The sequence below is a fragment of the Grampus griseus genome (assembly GCF_964374135.1).
Source record: "Grampus griseus genome assembly, chromosome: 11".
Lineage (NCBI taxonomy): Eukaryota > Metazoa > Chordata > Mammalia > Artiodactyla > Delphinidae > Grampus > Grampus griseus.
This window is the reverse complement of record NC_139005.1, coordinates 9,746,286-9,771,763: the sequence shown is the minus strand read 5'-3', so window position 1 is coordinate 9,771,763 and position 25,478 is coordinate 9,746,286. Positions and strand designations below refer to the sequence as shown.

General features: G+C 45.2%; 1 protein-coding gene across 1 annotated transcript; it reads left to right on the top strand.

The window, feature by feature from the left end:
• Nucleotides 1-25,415, top strand: HEBP1 (heme binding protein 1). Its single transcript, XM_082665296.1, has 4 exons — nt 1-139; nt 9,075-9,213; nt 10,960-11,140; nt 24,821-25,415. The coding sequence occupies exons 1-4, from the start codon at nt 62-64 to the stop codon at nt 24,996-24,998; spliced, it is 576 nt and encodes a 191-aa protein (XP_082521422.1). The 5' UTR covers nt 1-61; the 3' UTR covers nt 24,999-25,415.
• The last annotated feature ends 63 nt before the right edge of the window (nt 25,416-25,478 follow it).

The following is a 25,478-nucleotide window of genomic DNA, read 5'->3' as shown; positions in this document are numbered from 1 at the left end:
GACGCCAGCCGCAGCAGCCACCCAGCTTCTACCCGTGCATCCAGAGCGCCGCGGCGACACCATGTTGGGCGTGATCAAGAACTCGCTGTTTGGGAGCGTAGAGACTTGGCCTTGGCAGATCCTGAGCAAAGGGGGCAAGGTAGGCCCACAGGGCTGCCGGGGACCGGAAGGGCGGCCGCGCCCACCGCACCCTGTTCGCGGCTGGAGCGTGGACAGGTGGGGCAGGAACGTGCCCGGGATTGTGCGTTCTGGTGTCTGCCGTGGCCACGGCCCTCCGATGCCCAGCGCTTGGACTGGGAAGGAGGGGAGTAGGAGGTCGGGTGCAGCGGGGCGAAGGGCTCTGCTGGGAAGAGGGGAGACAGTGAGGCAGGATGGGTTTGAGGGGAGAACCCCAGCTTACCGAGATGGACTGCGCCTCTTGAGTGCATTCGTCCATTTAAACATTCCAAACTTTATGAATATTTGTTCGCTGAGAGGCCTTCGGTTGCAGGAAAGACTGGAAAAGTGCTTGTCCTTGAGAAACTCCCAAACTGTCCTTGGTGGAGAACTGAATATAAAAGAACAAGATCTGCTCTGCGAAGGAGGTAACTGTTCAAGTCCGGGAGCGCAGGCGAAGGAGCAGTCCGTTCAGCCAACGGGTGATAGTGGGGCCTGCGCAGAGAAGGTGCCGTCAGCTAGGCCTCCGGGATGTGCAGGAATGCACAGAAACAAGAAGAGCCCGTGCAAAGGCCCAGAGCTGTCAAATGGCTTGTTGCCCTATGGGAGTTGGAGTCCTAGAATACAGGATGAGTGAGGAGGGCATCATTGCAGTTTTCCCCCAAATTAACATTAGTGCTCACCCAGGCAAATTGGACTGCCCCCTGAAAACAAATCTGCCACTAGATGATAATCTCCTGTGGACAGGTACTTTGCGCACCTCGCGGCTATATACTCAGCTCCCTGCCCAGTGCTTCATCTGTTAAAGGACCGTGTTGTCTGGGGGGCCAAAGTCAGGTACCCATTACATTGATCATCACACAAAAGCCCTCAACTAGAGTCTGGACTCTTCAAGCAGCTATAGCCAGAGGCCTGTTACTTCATCTGTCTATATCTGTTTCCTTAGCCTTACGTAGAATAAGCACTTTAGCCCTGATCAAAGGTGACCTATTCAGGTGCCTACAAGCAGCCAGGCACATAATGAAAATGAGTGACAAACTGTAAGGCAGGGTGCGAACTGAGGCAAGTTGGAGACAGAGAACTCAAGCCCCCATCTGCAAACGGTAATTCCAGGCAGTTGTCATGCAGTGATGTGAACCAGGGTTGCTGGGTTTTTAAGGAAAACCAGCAATCCAGACTCTTCATGTGAAATCTCTAAATTTAAAATTTATTCATTCAACAAATAACTGTTGAGTGGGCCAGGTACTCTTATAGGCAATGGGGATAAAGCAGTAGACAAAACTGGCAAAAATCCCTGTCCTCATGGAACTCCTCTTTTAGTGACTAGTGAGCAAGTAAGTCAAATATTTCATGTATCAGGTGGTGATCAGTGCTGTGATCAAAAAATAAAGCAGGGGGGCTTCCCTGGTGGTGCAGTGGTTGAGAGTCCGCCTGCCGATGCAGGGGACACAGGTTCGTGCCCCGGTCCGGGAAGATCCCACATGCCGCGGAGCGGCTGGGCCCGTGAGCCTGTGCTCCGCAATGGGAGAGGTCACAACAGTGAGAGGCCCGCGTACCGCAAAAATAAATAAATAAATAAAAATTTTAAAAATTAAAAAATAAAATAAAGCAGGGAAGGGGAGGAGGGACTAGAGGGTGTTAGGGTTGAGGCTACGGTTTTAAGTAGCACAACTGTGTCAGTTTTTTTTTTTTTTTTTTGCGGTACACAGGCCTCTCACTGCCGTGGCCTCTCGCGTTGCGGAGCACAGGCTCCGGACGCACAGGCTCAGCGGCCATGGCTCACGGGCCCAGCCGCTCCGTGGCATGTGGGATCCTCCCGGACCGGGGCACGAACCCGTGTCCCCTGCATCGGCAGGCGGACCCTCAACCACTGCGCCACCAGGGAAGCCCTGTGTCAGTTTTAACTGTTACAAATGTTTGTAAACCCTGCGGGTCAGGTAGGCAGTAGGATCTGTCTGTGGTGGGATGTCGCCTGTGTGCATACCAGTCTGTGGACACGGCCCGAGGATCTCCAGGGTCCTTGTTGGCCTTGACACTTGAGGAATCCACGTGTTACCCACAGCTTGCAGAGAACTTTCCTTTCTGTAGTAGAATTGGGCTCACTTTGTCTTTGCTGTTAACAGTTATTTGCAGTGCAGGCTGAGGGTCTGGGCTCCCAGTGCGAGGCACTAGAGGGAGATAGGAGGGCTGGAAGAAGGGAGAGGCCAGGGTATTTCTCCCTCGCCTTCTCCTCCCTGTCAGGTCCCTGGAAGCAGGAGCTTCTCTGGGGCTCCAGTTCTTGCTAGCCAGGCCACCATGGTTTTGGTTCTCACCAAGTGATCCAGGTATCTGAACTCAGGTAAAAGATGACCGTCCCTCTACCTCTGTAGGGCGCTTACTAACCTCAGGGTTGCTTTACTGTCCCTGCTGGGCATCTCAGCTCTTTTATGATCTGTGAAATCAGTTCTCTGAATCAAGGTGCCTCTGTTCAGAATACTCCAGTCATTTGGTTTTCTGTTAGCCCCTTATAGTACAGTGTCACCTGCCACTGATTTGGCGTCTCCAGGGATAAATGCAGCTCCCCGATCGGCATCTTCCCTCAACATCTGATAAGAATATGGAACCATACGGGATGTTGTTGCCAGGCTGAAGCAGATCGTTTAACCTGAATGAACCTCAGTTCCTGCACCTGTAGAAAGGGTATCAAAATATCTTCGCCATCCACTCCCAGAGTTGCTAGAAATATTAAATTGTTTAAGAAACATGAAAATGGTGTGTAAGCTAATACACCCTACACATGTAGTAATATCGTTATGTTGGAACTCATTTCAGCTCCACTCTTACTAGCTTCGTGGTCACAGCTCACTTAACCTCTCTGATGCTAATCATGAGAGAAAATAATAATCCACGTCTTATAACATTGTTTTGAAATTTAAAGGAGGAAACCAATTACAAATTATTCAACAAAATACCTAGCACTTGATTGTTAACTTGCCCTTAGTTTTCCAGGTAATTTGGGTTAAGTTACTTAACCTCTCAACCACTCTGAACCCTGAAATTCCTCAGCTGTTAGATGAGAATGACAGTGCCTTATGTGACAATTAATTAAACAGTCGAAGATTCTTGTAATCTTTTTTTAAAAAAATATACAAATTCAGGGTGTTGTTATTGTGAAGAGAGCCTCTTTCTGAAATGATCTGTCTCTTCCTGGAAAGAGTCTGGGTCAGAAACTATTATTCACTTTCCTGGGTGAATGAATATATTACACAGGGTGCCCCACGTAGCTCAAAGTCAGACTCAACCAGATGTTCAGGGCTGATTCCAGGCACCTGGTGGGGAGGCCCAGGCTGCTGCAGACCTTATCAGGTCCTTCTGCATTTCTTGGGGAGGGCGGAAGATGCACAGCTCTCTGTGTGGGGTTGGGTGGGTCTTGTGGGTACTGAGAGCAGGACTGATAGTAGTAATGGACATCTTTATGGGATTTGTTTCCAGCCTGTGCACATTGATTAGGACCCCACTGCCTGGCTTGGAATCCTTACCCCACCTCTTGCCACTGTATCTTGGGCACGTTACTTAACCTCGTTTTCATCCGAAAATGAAGATAAAAACACTTACTTCTTCACAGGGTTGTTTAAAATAATACGTGACACATAGAAAGTACTCAGTTAGGTTGATCATTATTATAATAATTATTGTTGTTTTCTTATAGTGAGAAAGCTGGCTTCCAAAATCAGCATGTATACCAGCTACAGCAGGTGGCAAGAGAAAAAAACACCCTCGCAGAGGACCTTGCGAGGCATTCTTGCAACATCTCTGTCTGGGACTTGAACTTGACCAGGGTTCCAACTGAATGTTGAAAACTTCTATTTGTGGCCACTGGCTGAAATCCTCATCTAGTTACTGACGTGGGAGCACAAGCTAGCTGAACGTGGGGTGAGGGAAGGCCATTATGCCATTATTTTGTTACACGTAACAAGGAAGTGCACTCAAGATGTTAAATTTGAAGAATCACATGTGCTAACAGTGTTAACTCAGGTGCTTTGTTTTCTGCAGAAATAGAGCTCTATTTAAATTCAGCTCCCTGGAAAATCAGAATAGTTGGATAATATCCATCTCTCAAAGCTAAATTTTCATAGTGATGCAGTGGTTCAAATGAGAAGTTACAGACATAGATGCTGTGAAAACAGGCAGTACCTGTTGGAGAACCACCTTCAGACAATGTGGCACAACCTTCCTCCAGGATGGATATATATAGTTAGGCTAGGTTCTCATCTCTCCAGCCAGCTATGGCTACCATATTCCTTTTCATTAGAGTAAAGCCAAGCTTCACTCCACGGCCTCCTTTCCCACAAATCCTTATAGAGGGCCTACTATATATATGTGTAAGACGTGGTCTTAGATGCTGGGAGATACAGCGGTACACAATACAGACAGGCCATGACCCCATGGGGCTTACGATTGCAGTTGGAGATTAAACACACTATTATTCCATTACAATTTCCATTGTAATTATATTCCACTATAATTCCATTGTAATTATAATTACAATATACTATGTTGTGAAAATGCAAGGGCCTATAAAAATATCATGGGGAACCTGTTTTAAACTGGGATCCTCTCTGAGGAAGTGACTTTTAGGTTGCGACCTGTTGGGCGAGTGAGGATTCATTGGGCAGAGACAGGAAAGGAATCCCCCAGGCAGAGGAAGAGGCAGGTACGGAGGCCCTGAGGCAGGAATGACCGTGGCATTGAAGCAGATAGCAGAAGGCCAGTGAGGAGGTGCTCTGGGTATGGCCGGCAAAGTAGGAAGAAGCTAAGTGGTGCCTGGACCATCACAGATAAGAACTTGGTGAATGACAGCGTTTAGGCGGGAGATTAATTAACGTGATTAATTTATATAGAATGCTCTGTGTATGTTCCCTGGGCAACACAGCCTCATTCACAGCTTTGGTTGCCCTTTATGCTGATGCATCCTAACTGAGCCAGGCCCCTGCTGAGTCCAGACCCATGTGTCCAACTGTACAACGGACAGTTTGCTCATCTGTAACAGGAGACAGATAAACCAGTGGATTTGTAAGCGCCCTTCCAGCTCTAGTGTCACCTGTCTTTGAAGTTCATGGGAAGGCAAGATCATTCAGGAAGAAGAGGTAGAGTTAAGCTCAGCCTTAAAGGATGGTAGACTTATCATGGGGGCTGGGCTCCCCGAATCAAACTGGATTCCTTTCTCTGCAGCCGTTCCTTTCTGGCCGTGGACTTTTCTGCCTCGGGGAACAAGCTGAGAACATGCTCACTCAAGACTCAGACACACCTGCAAAACCCTATATTTAGATTACAAAAGTAGGTTGAACTAATTTGGGGTAGATGAAACGAACTTGCTGTCAGATCACCATCATTGGACTAATGGTTCCAAAATCCAACTCCCTGTGAGAGCCTTCAGACATTCGGAAATCCGGGTCCTGCCAGAGTCTCTGGCCTCCTTTCTTGCCATGCCCTGCTGGGCCGTTCTTGCTCCAGTGGCAGTGAATTACTTATATTTTTCACCGTCATCATAAAGTTCTTCAGCTCTTTGCTTTTACTCCTAGGGTGCCCGCTACCTGAAATTGCCCTCCCTGAACTATCAGAGCATTTGCTACATCATATAATGATTATGTAATTCTTCTCACCATCCAATGAGACTGCCCGAATCATATTAATCTCCAACTCTGTAGCGCCTGGCAGAGGTTTTCAGTAGATGTTTATTCGATGAATCAATGCATCGGTGACTGAATGTCCAGTTGGATGCTCTGTAAGCACCTCAGATTCAGCTTGGCCTCCCCAAACTTGTAAACAGACACCCATGTCCCCCAAACTAACCTAGGTGGTCCTCTCCCATGCTCCCACACTGCCCTGGAGCGCCTCTCCCCTTAAACATATCGTCAGGTTATAACCTGTTTTCCTGGCTACTTCTATTAGACCATGCCTCCTGATGTCAGGGACCATGTCTTTCATCTCTTTAGTTGTTGGTTGAATGAATAAAGGAAGGAAAGAAAACAAAGGAGAGAGCCAGCCAGCTCTTTCTCCCGTGAGAATTGGTCATTGGTTTCTTCATTTGTAAGAGAAGGAGCTGCACTGAATGACTTTTGATGGCCCTGTTCTGAGTGTGATGCGAACCTACAAATGTCTGTCAGAAATAACTACCTCAGTAGCTACAGAAAGAGGTTAAAAAATACCCAATTCATCCCCTGTGGAGCATAGAGCCTTGTGGCAAGCATTAGACCAGAGTTTGGGGATTTGAATTCTGGTTCCAGCTTCACCACTCAGCAGCTGTGTGGTCTTGGGCAACTCAGTCTCTCTGGTTCTTCATTTCCTCTTTGGTAAAATGAGTTTGATTGGGTGAACCTTGAAACCTCTTTCAGGCTGAAATTCTGTGACTCAGAGTGACATTTCTGGAATTTAAAACATTTTAAGTGGCAAGACTTAGTGGGACCTCCAAAGAAGGCTGGGTCTGGTCTCTGCTATGACAGAAGGAGCCAGAAAGAGCAAGATACCCCGAGTTTACATAACACAGTTTGCTACTGAAGGCTCTTTGGAAGTGGCAGACTCACTAAGGGGAGGGCCTCACAGCAGTCCTCAGAATTAGTAGGCACAGTGCCCCAAAGTCGAGGCCAGTTTGTGGCCTCTTGATTCTTGGTCTGGTGCAATTTCCCCTGCCCCATGTGGAGGGAAGTATATGAAATTGGCACTCAGCGTTTATGTTCAGATGTCCCTGACCCTTTCTCACTACTCGCCTTCAATTTTGCATTACAAAAACAATAGGTGTTTTTGCATTCTAGGTATAAGATTATAATAGTAAGTGTACTTTTTCAGACTGTATAGGCCACTCACAGTCCTACCCTCCTCTAGGGATTCATTATATCCCCTTGGAAGTTGAATCTTCAGTCTAAGATGTTGTAGGAAGGCCTGTTTGACCAGCCCAGGGCAGCCAGGTCCTCTATCATGTGTCTGTTTTTTACAATCATTAGTAAGAGAGGCACCTCCTTAATCAATAAATAAATATCTTTTGAGCATCTAACATGTAAAGCTCTGGGATATAGTTTCTGTCCACAAAGACCTAGCAGATTTTTCAAACTGTACTGGTGTTCCATTACCAGATAGTAAAATTAATATAGATCAAGGTTTTTCTTCTTTTAGTGGACTAGACTAAAATTCACTTGAGTAGAGCAGAATAGAAATAAACAGGATAGAAAGAAAAGGCATGTCGCTATGGAGAACAGTATGGAGGTTCCTTTAAAAACTAAAGATAGAGCTACTATGTGATCCTGAAATCCTACTGCTGGGCATATATCCAGAAAAAAACATAATTCGAAAAGATACATGCACCCCAATGTTCACTGCAGCACTATTTACAATAGCCGAGACATGGAAGCAACCTAAATGTCCATCGACAGCTGAATGGATAAATGAGGTGTAGTGTCTATACACAATGGAACATTACTCAGCCATAAAAAAGAATGAAACAATGCCATTTGCAGCAACGTGAATGGACCTAGAGATTATCATACTAAGTGAAGTAAGTCAGACAAAGATATACATCATATGATATCGCTTATATGTGGAATCTTTAAAAAAATGATACAAATGAACTTATATATGAAACAGAAATAGATCCATGGGCATGGAAAACAAACTTATGATTACCAAAGGGTAAGGTGGGGGGAGGGATAAATTAGGAGTTTGGGATTAACATATACATACTACTATATGTATTAAATAGATAACCAACAAGGACCTACTATATAGCACAGGGAACTATACCCAATATTTTGTAATAACTTATAAGGGAACAGAATCTGAAAAAGAATATATATATATATATATATATATATATATATATTTGTTGTACTAACACAACATTGTAAATCAACTATACTTCAATTTAAAAGAAAAGACATGTATAATCATGCATCCGGTCCATACAGGTAAAGTGTTATTTTGTGAAACTTTGCTTCAAACGTGTATGTTCATGATAGGGTGTGGTGTAAAAATGTATTTCTTGTTATGGATTGTGGGTTTTTTTTAAAGTTTGAAAGTGCTGCCTTACAGTATGTTCAGGAACACAAAATTTTTTCATATGAGACATCAAATGGTGAAGAAGAGGAAGAGGGGTGAAAGAGAGCTGTGTGGGTCTATAGGGAAAGGGTAATGACCTTAGGGCAGAGACTCAACACAGAGAGGGGATCACTGCCAAGGAGGAAGGGTTTGGGGGGGAAGTGACAGTGCAGCTGGTCATTGAGGGGCAGATTGGGAAGAGGAATTGCATCTGGGAGTACAGTGTGAAAAGAACTACTCTGATTCTTCTTGAATTGCAGCCCTTCTACTAGATTGAGGCTAATCTTGGGGCCATAGAGTTTTGTGGGATGGTTGCTGTATTTCTTTGTTTCCTCCTTCGCAATTTTCTCTTCTCTTTTCCTGGGTCTCCTATTATTCAGAGGTTGGATCTCTTGGCTTGATCCTTTGATTTTCTTTTCTATTTTCTACTTCTTTGCCTTTTTACTTGACTTTCTAGAATATTTCCTTCAATTTTCTCTTCCAGCCTTTCCACTGAATTTTTCCTGTTATATTTTTAATTTCCCAGAGCTCTTTGATCTCAGAACAGTCTATTTTTATAGCATACTGGGGATGTTCTCGGTGGTTTGGGTTGTAATATCTTCTATTATTTCTCTGTGAATATTGATTATATGAAGTTTTTTCTGCTGTCTCTACATCTGTAAGAAATCTCAGAATCTGTTTGTCGTGGCCCTTCATTCTCTGGCCTGTCTCTTCCCTGTAACCATCGTTGGGCTCTTTATGGAAGGTTCCTTAGCAGTGTGTGCCTCTGGTAACTGGACTTTCACTGTTTCTAGAGTCATCACAGGTTGCTACTTTCTATCTCTTAAGTGCTGCATATTCTCTGCCTCTAGGGAGAGGTCTCCTATGAGGAGAGGGCCTGTGAAGGTGGGAAGTTTGCCACAGTGGAAGTGACTGATAAGCCTGTGGATGAGGCTCTACGGGAAGCAATGCCCAAAGTCGTGAAGTATGTGGGAGGCTCCAATGACAAGGGTGAGTATCCCTGAAGGATTGGCTCTGGTCTCATAGGCCAGGGCTGCATAGTCTCACGTCATCAATGGAAAACACAGGGAGGGACCACAAGGCACCTGTCACTACCTGTTTCAGTGGCACGTGAACTTGCTGTGCTCCGTGGGCAGGGAGGCTCTGGGGAGACCCACTGACTTCATGCCAGTCTCCCCCGACTTTGTGGGATCCCCGCTCAGTAGCACTGAGTTCATGCTTCTCTTCCAGGTGTGGAGACACAACGCTGATTGTTTGTTTCTTTGTTATTTTTTAACCCTACAGTGCTTATCATGTCTTTGGGTTAGTGGACTGGGTAAGGTGTGCCCACGATAAGCCAGGCCACAGAACAAGGCCAGCTTCTGACATGAGACCTCTGCCCCCACGCTGGAAATCTCCAGAGTCAGCCCCCTGGTAGCTCAGATTGTGTGGGGATACCGAGGATCAGTGAGTGATGATTATGGAGGGTCCCTGGCTCTGTTCCGGCAAATAAAGAGCCTGAGAATTCTTAGGCTGCTCCCCTCTTAAAGTCTTGGCAGTCCAGGGGAATTCCCTGACGGTCCAGTGGTTAGGACTCAGCGCTCTCACTGCCGGGGGCCCAGGTTCGATCCCTGGTCGGGGAACTAAGATCCTACAAGCCGTGTGGCATGGCCTAAAAATAATAAACAAACAAACAAATAAATAAATAAAAAGACTTGGCAGTCTGTGCTGGCTGCCTCCCTGTTTTTAAAATGAGAGGCCTGAAGTTTCAGTGTGCCTATTGGTATGTAAACCACATTTAAATACGAATTGAACTCTTTAGGTCTCTAATTTGTCCTGCACTTTGGAATCAGTGCAAACCCAAAATGGGTCAAAACACAAGGTGAAAAAAGAGACAATGTGTTGAATTTTTAGGATATATCTCAAGTTGATAATTGAGAAAGTTAGAAACTAGTATTAACCTTAGTAACACTTACTAGAACCAAAGTAATCAGGCTTTGGACATAAGTTGACCAGTAGGAGGTCAAGAAGAAATCTTTTCCTTCTTAGCACTGTCATAACATTTTCTTTAGAAGAAAATATGTGTAAAAATTATAAACTCATTAAAAAATTTTGACAATAACAAAACAGCACCCCAATCCATCTTTTCTAATATAATCATTGTCGTCTTCAAATGTATTTTTTAGGGCTTTTTAATAGGTTTTTAAAATGTAATCATAGTGTTTGTGCAATACATCCTGCTTCTGTCACTTACTTCATAATTATTTTACACTGTAGCTAACTAGTCCTAAGCATAACTATTAATAGATAAATCAAATTGCATCATGTGCCTATCACTTACTTAGACATATTCCTATTTTGAACATTTATATGAATCCCAATTTTTCACAATTATAAATTCTGCTGCAAGGAAAATCCTATTACCTATAGCCTTTTCCATATCTTGGATTATTTCATTAAAATCAACAATTAGATAGGAAGTAATTAGATACTGATATATTTACAGTCTTAAATATATATTACCAAATAATTTTTTCCAGACGAGTTGAATCACTATGCTCTTACCTCCAATATATACAAATAAGAGGCGTTTTGTCCGTGTCTGATGATATGTTTTAATGCCTGAAATACTTATTATGAATTTCAAGAACAACAAATATTGTCTTGGAAGAAGAATGAGACCAGCAGATGGTCCATGGGCCTGAGCAGGTTCTGTCTCTAACACCCACATCCATCTGTGGGGTTTTGTGTTTTCAGGAATCGGGATGGGGATGACAGTTCCTATTTCCTTTGCCGTATTCCCCAGTGCCGATGGGTCCCTACAGAAGAAATTAAAAGTCTGGTTCCGGATTCCAAATGAGTTTCAAAGTGACCCACCAGCTCCCAGCGATGACAGCATTAAGATCGAAGACAGGGAAGGCATCACTGTCTATTCCATGTAAGGAAACTATTCTTTAGGCATACACGGGTAGCACTTGAATCATCTGCAGTGAGCATTTGCATTTTCTTTTTCCAGTTTTGAGATGGAATTGACATATAATATTGCATTAGTGTAAAATACAACATAATGCTTTGATATATGTTTATCTTATGAAATGATTACCACCATTTAGTTAACATCGTTCCTTAAACAAAGTTACAAATTTTTTTCCTGAGATGAGAAATTTTTTTTTTTTTTACAAATTTATTTATTTATTTGGCTGCATTAGGTCTTCGTTGCTGCACGCAGGCTTTCTCTAGTTGCGACGAGCAGGGGCTACTCTTCATTGCGATGCGCAGGCTTCTCACTGCGGTGGCTTCTCTTGTTGCAGAGCATGGGCTCTAGAGCACAGGCTCAGTAGTTGTGGCGCATGGGCTTAGTTGCTCCCTGACATGTGGGATCTTCCCTGACCAGGGCTCGAACCCGTGTCCCCTGCATTGGCAGGTGGATTCTTAACCACTGCGCTACCAGGGAAATCCCCATGAGAAATTTTAAGATCCACTCTCTTAGTAACTTTCAAATATATGATACAATGTACAATATTGTTAACTGTGGTCACTGCTGTACATTACATCCCCAGAACTAATTTATCTTATAGCTGGATGTTTCTACCTTTTGACCACCTTTAGCTAGATCTCCCACCCTCCACCTCCCCACCCTCCGGCAATCACCAATCTGTTCTCTGTATCTGTGAGTTCAGTTGTTGTTTTTTTTAATTCCACATATGAGTGAGATTATACAGTATTTCCCTTTCTCTGACTTATTCCATTTAGCATGGTGCTTTCACAGTCCAGCCATGTTGCTGCAAATGGCAAGATTTCCTTCTTTTTATGGCTAAGTGATATTCCATTGTATGTATGTACCACATCTTCTTTATCCATTCATCTGTCTATGGACCCTTACGTCATTTCTACACCTTGGCTATGGTAAATAATGCTGCAGTGAACATACGGGTGCTGATACCTCTTCAAGCTAGTGATTTCATTTCCTTCAGATATATACTCATAAGTGGAATTGCTAGATCATATGGTAGTTCTATTTTTAATTTTGTGAGGAACTTCCATACTGTTTTGCATAGTGGCTGCACCAATATACATTCCCGCCAGCAGTGCATAAGGATTCCGTTTTCTCCTCATCCTTGCCAGCACTTGTCACTTCTTGTCTTTTTCATAATAGCCATTCTAACAAGTGTGAGGTGACATCTCATGTGGCTTCGATTTTCATTTCCCTGCTGATTAGTGGTGTTGAGCACCTTTTCATGTACCTCTTGGCCATTTGTATATCTTTTTTGGAAAAATCTCTATTCAGATCCTCTGCCCACTTTTTAATCTGATTGTTTGGGTTTTTTTACTCTCGAATTATATTATTTTTTTATATATTTTGGATATTAACCCATTACATATATACGATGTGCAAATAATTTCTCTCATTTAATATGTTGCCTTTTTATTTTGTGGATGGTTTCCTTTTTCTGTGCAGATGGTTTTTAGCTTTATGTAGTCCCACTTGTTTATTTTTGCTTCTGTTGCCTGTGTTTTCAGAGTCAAATACAAAAAAAATCATTGCCAAGACCAATGTCAGGGAGGTTACCCTCTATGGTTTCTTCTAGGAATTTTACAGTTTCAGGTCTTATGTTCAAGTTTTTCATCCATTTTGAGTTGATTTTTGTGTATGGTGTAAGATAGTAGTCCAGTTTCAATCTTTTGCATGTGGCTATCCAGTTTTCCCAACACCATCTACTGAAGAGACTGTCCTTTCCCTATGGTACATTCTTGGCTGCTTTGTTGTAAATTAGTTGACCATGTATGCCTGGGTTTATTTCTGGACTCTCTGTTCTGTTCCATTGATCTTTGTATCTGTTTTTATGCCAATACCATACTGTTTTGATTATGATAGCTTTGTAATATAGTTTGAAATCAGGAAATGTGATGCCTTCAGCTTTGTTCTTCTTTCTCCAGATTTCTTTGGCTATTCAGGGTCTTTTGTGGTTCCATACAAATTTTAACATTGTTTTTCTATTTCTGTAAAAAATTCCATTGAAATTTTAATAAGGGTTGCATTAAATCTACAGATTGCTTTGGGTAATATGAACATCTGAACAATATTAATTCTTCTAATCCATGAGCGTGGAATATCTTTCCATTTATTTGTGTCTTCTCCAGATTTTCCATTAATGTCTTCATAGTTTTCAGTGTGAAGATCTTTCACCTCCTTGGTTAAATTTATTCCTAGGTATTTTGTTCTTTATGATGCAATTGTAAATGGGATTCTTTCTTTCTTTTTTTTTTTTTTTTTTGCTGTACGCAGGCCTCTCATTGTTGTGGCCTCTCCCGCTGCGGAGCACAGGCTCCGGACACGCAGGCTCAGCGGCCATGGCTCACGGGCCCAGCCGCTCCGCGGCATGTGGGATCTTCCCAGACCGCGACACGAACCCGTGTCCCACTGCACCACCAGGAAAGCCCGGGATTATTTCTTAATTTCTCTTTCTAAATTCATATTATTGATGAATTAAGAAATACTGAGTACTGACTTTCTTCTTAAATTTCTTCAGCCTACAGCACACAAACATTTGCACTGTATCTAAGTAAACACCTTTGCCAGTTGCCAAACTGATTTGGATATAGAGAATATCCCCTCAGCTTAAGCTGAACATCTACCTTAGCCACAGCAGGGTTCTGGGAGATTCAGGGAATATCTAAGTCAGTCTGTAGTTTGGGGTCATGAATATCTGGGGAGCATAAAGGGCTAGAGATACTTCGTTTTTACCCCACAGTCCCCTTGAATGCCAGAAGGGCAGGGAGCATTTGCCAGAGCCGGACTGCTACTGCCTTAGTTATTCATGGTCTGTGGGCCTTTCAGCAGAGCACGTGTGCCTCCTATTATTCTAGTCCTGTTTCCAGGGCTTTACTTGGGGTCCAGTTCCCTTGACTTTAGAGAAAAGCAGGTACAAGTGGTTGCATGATTTTATTCTTTAGGCCTCAACCTCCCTTCAGAAGCCAGGTCTCTTCTAGATAATCAGTGACTCCCCAGTTGTTAAAATCCTCCTGTGTGACAGGAGCCTCCACCTCTTCTGCTCCAGCCCTCATTCAGACTTTCCAGCCTTCACTGCAGAGGCTGCAGAGAATGCAAACTCTATTTAAAGAATACCTAGACTATCTTTTCCCAGGGCTGGGACTAGGGTGAGGAAGCAGGTGCACCTGTTGTGCAAAGTTTAAGGAGACACTCAGTCTCACAGTTGTCCAAGTGTATGTAGGGTTGGCCCTGAGAGTGAGTACCTCCTTAAATCTTGAGCCCCAGGCATCTCAGCTGTCTCATACTAGTTCCCACTCTGTCCTCTCCTAGTTCCCACTCTATCCTCTCCATCCTCTTTCCTGCGTCTTGGGAGGCAGCCTGGTGTAATATGATGAACAAGTATATTTTAGTTTGAATCCTGGATGATGCTTGGAAAGTTACTCAGCCTCTATAAGACTTGGTTCTCCCATCTTGTAAGTGCTGATAATATAATCTACCTCATAGTATTATTGTTAGAGACTATCTTTCAGTATTTACTGAGATGCTATTTATAAACTGCTTAATGTTTATGACCTGTAGTAGGTTTCAGTAATTCTTTCTCTTTGCCCCTTCTTATTTCATAAGAAATGAGGTTGACATGATTAAATCAGGTCACATAAGACTTCAAGCAGAACAGACTAGTTTCTAATCATTTCTCTTTCCAAACCCAGGATAATAACTTGGTCCCATTTTTTTCTTTTGCCTTTAACTTTTTAGTAGGGAAATCTTCAAACCTATAGAAAGATAGAATAAGAAAATGAAACCCTAGGTACCCATCATTCATCTTAAATGATAATTAACTCAAGGCCAATTTTGTGTCATGTGTATCCTCACAACTTCAACCTGGTCCCGACCCTAAATTATTTTTAGGCAAATTCCAGGCATTATATTATTTCATTCATGAATATTTTATTGTGACTACTGAAGACTTTTTAAAAATAGAAAAATAATATCTTATTATTCCTAAAATTTTAACAATTCATTACTGTTATAATAATTTTAAATATCCAGTGTTCAGTTTTCTCCTACTAGCTCATAATTTGTTCCTACAGTTTGTCTGAATCTGGCTCCAAATAAGATGCAGCCATTGCAATTGGTTGGTACATCTTTGAAGCTTTTATTTATGTTGATTTTCTCACCACCACACGTTTTCATTTTTCCTTGCCGTTTATGGATCATTTATCCTAGTGTTTCCCACAGTCTGAATTTTGCTGGTTTCCTTACTGTGGCATTTTAACATGTTTCTCTGTCCCTGTACTGCCTGAAATTAGTAGTCAGAACTAGAGGCATAATCAGATTCAAGTTTGAGTTCGGGGCAAGGATATTTCAAAGATGGTGTTGTGTATCTCCATCAGGGGCTCATGCTTGCCTCTGGTTTTGTGATATTAGTGACCTTAGATCACCATTTCCCAGATGCCATGTTTCCTTAGAGGTTGTCAAATGATAATATTCTCTGTTTTTCCTTCTTCATTTATTAGCCGGAGTACTTTGGTAAAGAGAAACTTCCCTTCATCTACTATTTGGTTTCCCTGAGATAGAGTTGTAGAAAAAAGGCCAGATACCTTCTCTTTATCAGTTTTCAGAATAATGATTTCATTTCTTAACATCCTCCAAAGGGGAGGCAGTGTTGATCTCTGGTTTTTGAGTACCGATATAAACGTATGAATTCAAACATAATTGATGTGTTTCAGTTCTTTGCGGTTATTATTCTCACTGATGCTCAAACTGTCCCATCTTTGGCCAGTGGGAACCTCTTCAAGTTGCTTTCTTGGTCCTTTTGACATGACCCTCGTAATCTTCAGTAACTTCCTTGGTTTCTGGTAGGACAGGATATTTCAAGCGCATCCTGACATTTCTTGCTCTAGAGCTGGAATTAGCCATTTCTCCAAGGATGGTGGGAAAGGGAATCTCTTTAAAAGCTACTATTCAAGCCAGGTCTGTCGAAGTTTCCTTTACTGCAACCTAAACAGAGAGGAGAGTGACAAAGACGGCATCTAGCATGGCTCAATGAATGTTTTTTAACCTGTTAGCATCTGATCCTAAGTTAGCATCTGTTCATTCCTCAACTAGCCACTAGGTGTCACTGCACAGTCAAGTGTGCATTTAAAAGTACCTTTCTGTGGAAGGCAGAGTGGATGACATAATAGAAGGCACAAATACTGTTGCAAATACACAGTGCATCCTTAACTCAGTCTTCCTTTTTTATGACCTTGTGAAGGGATGTCCATTGACTAGCAGTATGTATTACCAACACTGTTTAAATGAATAGAAGGCTATGAAAAATTAACGTGATCAGAGTTTTTTCAGTATTCACAAGAGGCAACAGAGTTGTCCTCACACTTCGATGAGTGGCCTCATTCCAGACTACTGTCCTCCCTCTGTGCTCTATAAAGGCCACTCAGGTTAGAGCTCAACCTCCTCAGTGCAATTCAACAGAGACCAACAGCAGGAGAGGTTCGATGGTGTTAACAAGACTTTCATGATCTTAATGAAATGTCTGGGTATAAAGGGAAGAGTTGGAAACAAGGAGCTCATTGTCGGGGTGACCTGTGCTCCAAGGTCAGCTCTACCGCTTAATGGCCAGAGGACCTTTGGCATCTCACCGAGCCTCTGTGTGACTCAGTGTCCTTATCCGTGAGATGGGGGTAAGAGTAGTGCCCCAGGGCTTCCCTGGTGGCGCAGTGGTTGAGAGTCCGCCTGCCGATGCAGGGGACACGGGTTCGTGCACCGGTCCGGGAGGGTCCCGCATGCCACGGAGCGGCTGGGCCCGTGAGCCATGGCCGCTAAGCCTGCGCGTCCGGAGCCTGTGCTCCGCAACGGGGGAGGCCGCAGCGGTGAGAGGCCCGCATACCGCAAAAAAAAAAAAACCCAAAAACAAAAAAGTTAGTAAATAAGGGGAATTCCCCGGCGAGCCAGTGATTGGGACTCTGCGCTTTCACTGCCGAGGGCGCAGGTTCAATCCCTCGTCTGGGAACTAAGATTCCACAAGCCACGCGGCCAAAGAAAGTAAAACTAAAATAAAACAAAACAAAAAGGGGGATTTGAGGGCTCTTTAAAAAAATTTTTTTAATTAAAAACAGAAAAGTTGGTGAATAAGTAAATGAATGAAAGTCTTGGACCTTGCCTCCTGCTCTCCTCCCTCAAGATCTCGGCCCCTCCCGATAGCTTCAGCTGCAGCTGCCACCCTTCCATCAGTAACTCTCCTGCCTGACCTCCCTCCAGCTCCCTTAAACGTCTTACCATTCCTCAGACTCACTGTGAAGACAAAGGCGAGGCCACTTACGCATTCATTCATTCAAAAAAAATCACATCTTCATCATTCACTTACTCTGTGCCAGGAAGTGTTTTAGGTGCTGGAAATATAGCAGGGAACGAGCAAAGCGTCTGCCCCTTGAGGTGGGAGAAACATTATAGTGGAGAAAACAGACAAAAAGCAAATGCCTCGAGATATTTCAGGACAGCGTCGTTCCAGAGATAAGAAGTGGTATCTGAACTGAAATTATAGGGAAGCCTATTTCTACTCAAAAATAAATACATTCGGGGGCTTCCCTGGTGGCGCAGTGGTTGAGAATCTGCCTGCTAATGCAGGGGACATGGGTTCGAGCCCTGGTCTGGGAGGATCCCACATGCCGCGGAGCAACTAGGCCCGTGAGCCACAACTACTGAGCCTGCGCATCTGGAGCCCGTGCTCCGCAACAAGAGAGGCCGCGATAGTGAGAGGCCCGCGCACCGCGATGAAGAGTGGTCCCTGCTTGCCACAACTAGAGAAAGCCCTCGCACAGAAACGAAGACCCAACACAGCAAAAATTAATTAATTAATAAACTCCTACCCCCAACATCTAAAAAAAAATTAAAATAAGTAAATAAATAAATACATTCGGGACTTCCCTGGCAGTCCAGTGGTTAAGACTCCACACTTCCCATGCAGGGGGCTCAGGTTTGATCCCTGGTCGGGGAACTAAGATCCCACATGCCATGCGGCACAACCAAAACAAAAAGTAGAAAAAAATAAATAAGTAAATACATGTATACATACCTTCTGGCATAATCTGTCTCAGAGTAAAATGGACAGATGATGAGGCGCTGAAGCCCTAGCCCTGGAGGAATTCAGATACCATCTGAACGGATGTGCGACAATTATGCACGCAACGTTTGTCCCAAGTGGCAAGTTTGGCTGCATTTGACAAACGTTTATTGCATACCTCTGCTATTTAAGCCCCTTCCCCTCTGAGCGCCCCGCCAGTGATAAGATTCTGTAACTAAAACCTAATCCATCACCGTTCACTCCCCCCACAGCTGCTCAGTTGTCCCTTTAGTCTAGTACTTGGAAGGGGCTTCAGTCACTATTTCCAGGTGGGTGAACGCAGATCAACACGGTAGTGCTGCTGCCTTTTATCACAAGCTCCGTGGGCAGCATCGCCGCGTAAACCTCCTCGGGCGGCCCCCAAATCAGCATGTCCGAATGGAACTCACATTCCTTCCCACATCTGACCCCCAGTGTTCTGTCTTCCCAGAGGCCCCTCCATCCTACGCATCCCGTTCACATCCATCCTGACTCCTTCATCTTCAGCGTCAGTGTTGGCTGAGTCCTGGTCACCTCCTGGCTGTGCCTTCCCCTCGATCCGCACGGCCACGGCCCTCATCACCTCTTGCCTGAACCGTTGCCGAGGCCTCCTTAGCGTTTCTCGTCCCTCCAGCTCTGCCTCTGCTGAGAGGTCCTTTTGTCTCCGCCAGCCCTGATCGCCAGGACCGATCGCACTACTGCCCCCTGCTGTTGGGCTCTGCCCGAGGCACATCCGAGGTTTGGGACCAAGGCCAAGCTAGTAATAAAATACGAAGGGGGATGGGTGGACTTTGGGTTGGGTCCCCAAATGTTTGGCCGGGCAGTGAAGCCTAGTAAAATGCCTTGTTGTGGCGTGTACTGTCCTCCACAACACAGCCCCACTCCAGGGGTCCGCCTAGCCTCAGAGCATCCCACCCACACCTCCCAAGCCCCGCCTCAAACACACACACATACAATATCCACTCCCAGGCCTTCACTCACTCGCCCAGCTCCTCTCAGCCCTTCCCCAACCTCTGCTCATTGCAAGCTCTGTGAGGGCAGGAATTTTTGTCATGTTGTTCATTGCCGCCATCAGAAGAGACGCTCAAGAGATAGATAGCAGCTTGATATCACGTCCGTAGCATCCTCCCTTCATGTTCTAAGTCAGAACCAATCCGTCCCTGCCCCCAGAGCGTTCTGTGTGTACCTCCGTTCTGGTGTTTTCTCCTGCCCTGCCTAATCTTTATGTGTGTCTCTGTCCTGGCCACTACAGTGAGACCTCGCCTGGGTAGAAAGTTCCCCGTCGTCTTTATGGCTCTGTGCTCTCGAGAGCGTGTGCTTCCCGCTTGAGCGATGCTCACCTCGATAAGCCTGGTTCAATCGGACTGAATGAAATGCCACACGGTGTTAAGCTTCTTTCCTGTTGATGTGGAATTATCAGCTCTTCGGCTTACGCTTCTCCTGCTTAGCACAGGGCTATGTGCGTGGCAGACTCTCCACAGATCCGTGCTGACCTGTTGACTGTGAAAGTTCTAGGCCACGTCGGATGGTCAGGCTCAGAGCCATTCCATCTCTCCTCTTCCTCGCTGCCTGCCTGCTCCAAGCACTCCCTGAAAGATAACACGTTCTGATTTTTCGGACCTGGGACCAAAGTCTCCGTCTGTTCACCCGCCTCAATGACACCTGCATCATCCCCCCCACACCCCAACTCTTCCAGACCTGTTTAGACAGTTCCTTTTTTTTTTCATCTTTATTGGAGTATAATTGCTTTACAATGGTGTGTTAGTTTCTGCTTTATAACAAAGTGAATCAGTTATACATACACATATGTTCCCATATCTCCTTCCTCTTGCGTCTCCCTCCCACCCTCCCTATCTCACCCCTCTAGGTGGTCACAAAGCACCGAGCTGATCTCCCTGTGCTATGCGGCTGCTTCCCACTAGCTATCTATTTTACGTTTGGTAGTGTATATATGTCCATGCCACTCTCTCACTTTGTCCCAGCTTACCCTTCCCCCTTCCCATATCCTCAAGTCCATTCTCTAGTAGGTCTGTGTCTTTATTCCTGTCTTACCCCTAGGTTCTTCATGACAGACAGTTCCTTTTGTATTTCTGGAATCCAGGGCATGTGTGTCCTTCCTTGGTTCCCATGGTAACCAAATTCTTGGGAATACTGAGCTCTGACTACACAGCCCTGGTGGTGAGCGGCTTTGAAGAGGGAGACTTGGACACTGGTTAACAGGCTCGCAGAAATGATGTATAGACTTCCTGTTTCTTTCCTTTGAGAAGCTCAGAGCGCTTTACAAGCATTCCTTAACTCACACTCAGATGTGCCCGTGGACTTGGAGAGCTGGGGGTGGTGCAGCGTTGGTTATCCTCCGAGTGCTGCGTGGAAGCTGAGCCCTGGGGAACGAGGCAGCCGGAGCCGGGCCTCCTTCACATCTTAGGGCTCTGCGCCTGGGAGGGTTTGGCTTTCTGGCTCGTTTGTGCGGTTCTGTGATGGGGGTTCAGGTCAGCTGGTTAGACTGGCAGCGGGGAGCACATGCGGATCTGTTCCGCAGCTCATCTAGCTTTGCTCGTTTCCCAGTAGAATGCTTCCTTGATGAAGCAATAGGGAAATTTTCATCCTCGTTATAAGCATCTTAGTCAGCCTGGGAAAAAATAGAAAAAGTCAAGGGTTTTTTTTTCTTTTTTCTGGTAATGGATTTAAGAATCCCTGAACAATGACGTTCTCCGCATCACTCTCTGCCGGGTCTCCTTGGACTCAGGTGGGTCCTTCTCAGCGGCCTTTGCTGAGTCTTCATCCTCCTCCCAGCAGCGGGGGACTAGGATCTCTGAGAACAGCCTGCTGACTTTCTGTACGCTTACCACCTGGGCCCCATCGCCCTCTTCGCTCTGACCAGAGCCAGCACCTACTCACAGGTGACGCCCAAGTTTCTGTCGCTAGACCCGTCTCCTTCCCCGGTCGTATCTCTGACTCCAGTTCCTGCCCAAGTCTAGGGAGATTTCACAGTGCCCAGCACACACTTAGGGGCTCAATAATTGTTGCACAAATTCGTTTCATTGAGGCACCTTCACAGCAATATGCCCCAAACCAGATGAAAAACCCACCCGCCCCGATTCCCTCTTCTGGTTGGTGGTGTCAGTTTCCATTCAGAAACTTAACTGGAAGCCCTGGAGAATCCTTGACTCCCTCCACCCCACCCCCGCCCTGGCCTCTCCCCGCCCCACGCTCACCTCCCACATTTGCCTTTGTCCAGGCCTTCGTCATCTCTCTGTCAGCTGTTCCTGGCCTCCGGTGACTCCCTTCCCCTCATCTCTCCACCCCCCCACCCCAGAGGGGTCTCTCCAAAATACAGTCCGATCACGGCAGTCCCTTAACTTTAAAACCCCTTCCCGAGTCCATCTTTGCATCTAAGGTCAGGCTCAGAGTCCTTAGCGTGCCCTTCAAGGCCCTTTCCAACACGGCCCCAGTCCATCCACTTTGTTTGAATCCCCACCACTGTGCCCTTAGTAGGTGCTTCAGATTTTATTCTATGAGTGAGTGAAGATGGAGGCCAACAGACTTTGCCCTCATCTGTAGGCCTATCAACCTGAAGACAGCGACTTCCATCATTTCTCCCAGACGGTTCATTTAGCCAAGAGGTCTAATATGTGTGTTAGGTGCTCAGAATACACCAGTGGCCAAAGAGTGACAAAGATCCCTGCCCTCGTGGGGCCTGTATTCTACCAGGGGCCTCAGACCATAAACAATGAATAACTTTTAGATAGTATGTTAGAAGGTGAGAAGTTCTGAAGAAAGAAAAGGATAGGAAAGGACGGAGGGAGGAAAGAAGGAAGGAAGGGAGGGAGGAAAGAAAGAAGGGAGGGAGGGAGGAAGGGAGGAAAGAAGGAAGAAAGGGAGGGAGGGAGGAAAGAAGGAAGGAAGGGAGGAAGGGAGGGAGGGAGGAAAGAAAGAAGGGAGGGGAAAGGAGGAATGGGGAAGGGGAGTGGGGTTACAAGATTGAAAGCATTTTTAGAGAAAATGAGAAGATGAGGTTGTTAATTGAGCCAGTTCTTCATCATTAAGCTCTCTTGCTAGTTACTTTACATCACCATTATGTCTCTCACCTCGGGCATCAGGGAACTGGAGACTGTTCTGAGCAAACTGCAAAGTAACAACAATAGCTACTGTTTGCTGTGCGTTTCCCACGTGATGGGCAGGAGGCTGAGTAAGGAGTTTGCGTCGTTTTCTGTTTTTTGATCTTTACAACAGCCTTCTGAAATTGATGGCCTCATTCCTACTGAACAGATGAAGGACCTGAAGGTTAGAGAAATGCAAGCATTTGCCCAAGACCATGAGCTAGACGGTGGCAGAGGTAGGATGTGAGCACACAACTAGCCATTTTGCCTCTCAACTGATGAATGAAGGTATTTGAGGACCACTCCTTTAGATGTTTGTAGAAACCAGTAGTTTAAAGAGCCAACATCATCGATTTACACAGAAAACAGCTTAGTATCACAGCGTGAGAGGGGACTGCAGAGGCATTTAACACCTGATCACCCCACCCCCATCCAGCATCTGATTCATTTCAGACCCGCGGTCCTCAATCTATAGACATTCTTCAAAAATAAGCCCAGTGTCTTACAGGCTTTTATTGTCAGAACAATCCTTCCTTAATATTCATCCTCTGCCTCCTAATCCAGTTTTATCTCATTTGAGCCTCAATGAAGCTAGAACTCACCTTTCTCCATCTGCCTTATAATCTTCCTTCAGTAGACTTGAAGGACCAAGCCTCCTGTCTCCCAAATTGGTCTCAGCCCTGTCCATGTGCTGTAGCTATTGTCTAGACATTAGAACAACCAACTCCTTAGAGATGAAATCCTGGGTATTTTCAAAGCAGTAACCCTGTAATCAATGTGCTGAATGCTTAGCGAGTTATAAAAGAGCAAAGCGTGAGTCAGAGAACCCCACCCAAAATAATGCATTTGGCCAATCTTGGCTGGGTACAGATTCAGACCTTTGAGTCATCAAGCTCGTTAGAAATGGGGATGTGTTTGACACTAGTAAAGATTGTAATGCAGCCCCAGATTTAGAGTGGTGTATTTAGGGTAGGTCACAGGACGAATTTTGGAGCGAAGGCAGGTGACGTAAGGAGAGAATAACGGTCGTGAAAAGACAAACTTTATTGCTTCCCTATCTCCACCTTCTGCCATCAAGAGAAAAGCCTGATTTGGAAAAATCATCTTTACTTACTAGAAAAAGAAGGCTTTCCTGATTTGAGCAGAAGGGATCTATTAGAAGTGATTTCTCTTTTGCGGTACGCGGGCCTCTCACTGCTGTGGTCTCTCCCATTGCGGAGCACAGGCTTCAGACGCGCAGGCTCAGCGGCCACGGCTCACGGGCCCAGCCGCTGGACCAGGGCTCGAACCCATGTCCCCTGCATCGGCAGGCGGACTCTCAACACTGCGCCACCAGGGAAGCCCTGAAGTGATTTCCTTATTTGGGGCAGGCATGCTTAAAGCTTGCCTAGGGGTCCTGCCTTTGGTAGCTCTGTTTTCTTTTGTTTGTTTGTTTGTTTTTTAACATCTTTATTGGAGTATAATTGCTTTACAATGGTGTGTTAGTTTCTGCTGTATAACAAAGTGAATCACCTATACATATACATATATCCCCATATCTCCTCCCACCCTCCCTACCCCACCCCTCTAGGTGGTCACAAGGTAGCTCTGTTTTTTAACAAAGCTGCTACTTGTCCTTAGAATTGCTCTGCAGTGGGAGAAACATGAGCTCCAGCTCCACCCTAACTTCCTTGGTTCTCCTCCCCGACAACTGGCAACAGAGAGGCAGGGAAGAGAGGCGACTGGGGCAGCAGAGGAAGCTAGAGAAAAGGGTAAAGACATGGCTTTGGGAAAAGTCAGCCTCCCATCTCTTCAGGAAATTTCAGAAAGGGAAGGGAAGCTCGCCTATAGTACCGACTACAGTACTGGTTCCAGACTGGTTCCAGGACCCTCACAGATACCAAAATCCAAGGCTGCGGGAGTCCCTTATCTAAAGTGGTGTCGTATTCGCATATAATCTACATACGTCCTTCCACCTACTTTAAACCATCTCTAGATGACTTATAATACCTATTACTGTAAATGCTATGTAAATAGTTGATGGCACGTGGCAAATTTAAAGTTTGGCTTTTTGGAACTTTCTGGAACGTTTTTTTCTCCCCCAAATATTTTCAATCTGCAGTTGGTTGAATCTGCGGGTACAGAACCCCCCGATGCAGAGGGCCGAATGTTGTGTGGTTCAGGCCCTGCGTTAGAGTTTTTTACATCCGTGATTGTAGTTAATGCTCATAACCGATTGGAAGAAAAAGGAAACATATCCCTGTTTTACAAACGAGGCTCACGCTCGGTGAGATTCGTTCCACCCCTGTAGGAAGGGGCAGATCTGAAGTCTTAACAACTGGAGCATGCTTGTCGTAATAAGAGTAGTGAGTGACTCTTTTGACGTCCCCCCATCTCTCTGAGACCCTGTCCTTTCTGACCCAGTGACTTGCTTTGTGTCCTCAGGCAGTTTGGCGGTTATGCCAAGGCAACTGACTACGTAGCTCATGCCGCCGAGCTGCGCACCACCCTGGAGGGTACAGCCACCTGCCGGAGTGACTTCTACTTCTGCACTGGGTATGACCCTCCCATGAAGCCCTACGGACGTCGCAACGAGGTCTGGCTGGTGAAGAGCAATGAATAATTGGCTGAACTAGAGCTCCCTGGATGCTTGCGTCTGTGCCCACTTCCTCCAGGAGGAAATGAAGTTCCCTGTGCAGCTCCAGCAGGGCCGACTTTCCTTCAGAGCCAATCAGTCACTGCCAATTTCCTGAAATAAGCACGTTCCAGATCCTGAGGCTCTTGTTCTCGTGGAGGGAAGTAAGGCACCCACGATACATATGCGTCCTTCTAAATGACTTAGAAAATTCCGTGGTAGACCAGAAAAACCCAGCAGCATTTTCCCAGCTCTCTGGATCCCTAAAAACTGATTTTTAAAAATTATTGAAACCGTATTTTTGTTATTGAGGAAGAAGTGTGATTTACGCGTGATCTTTCATCTCTGATTCTAAGAGCTTTCTTTAAAAAGAAACTGGAAATAAAGATCTTTGACTTAAACAGCTAGGACGAATCCTAAGTGTAGTTATTTTCCAAGATTCCACAGGTGTATAGATACTACTGATGG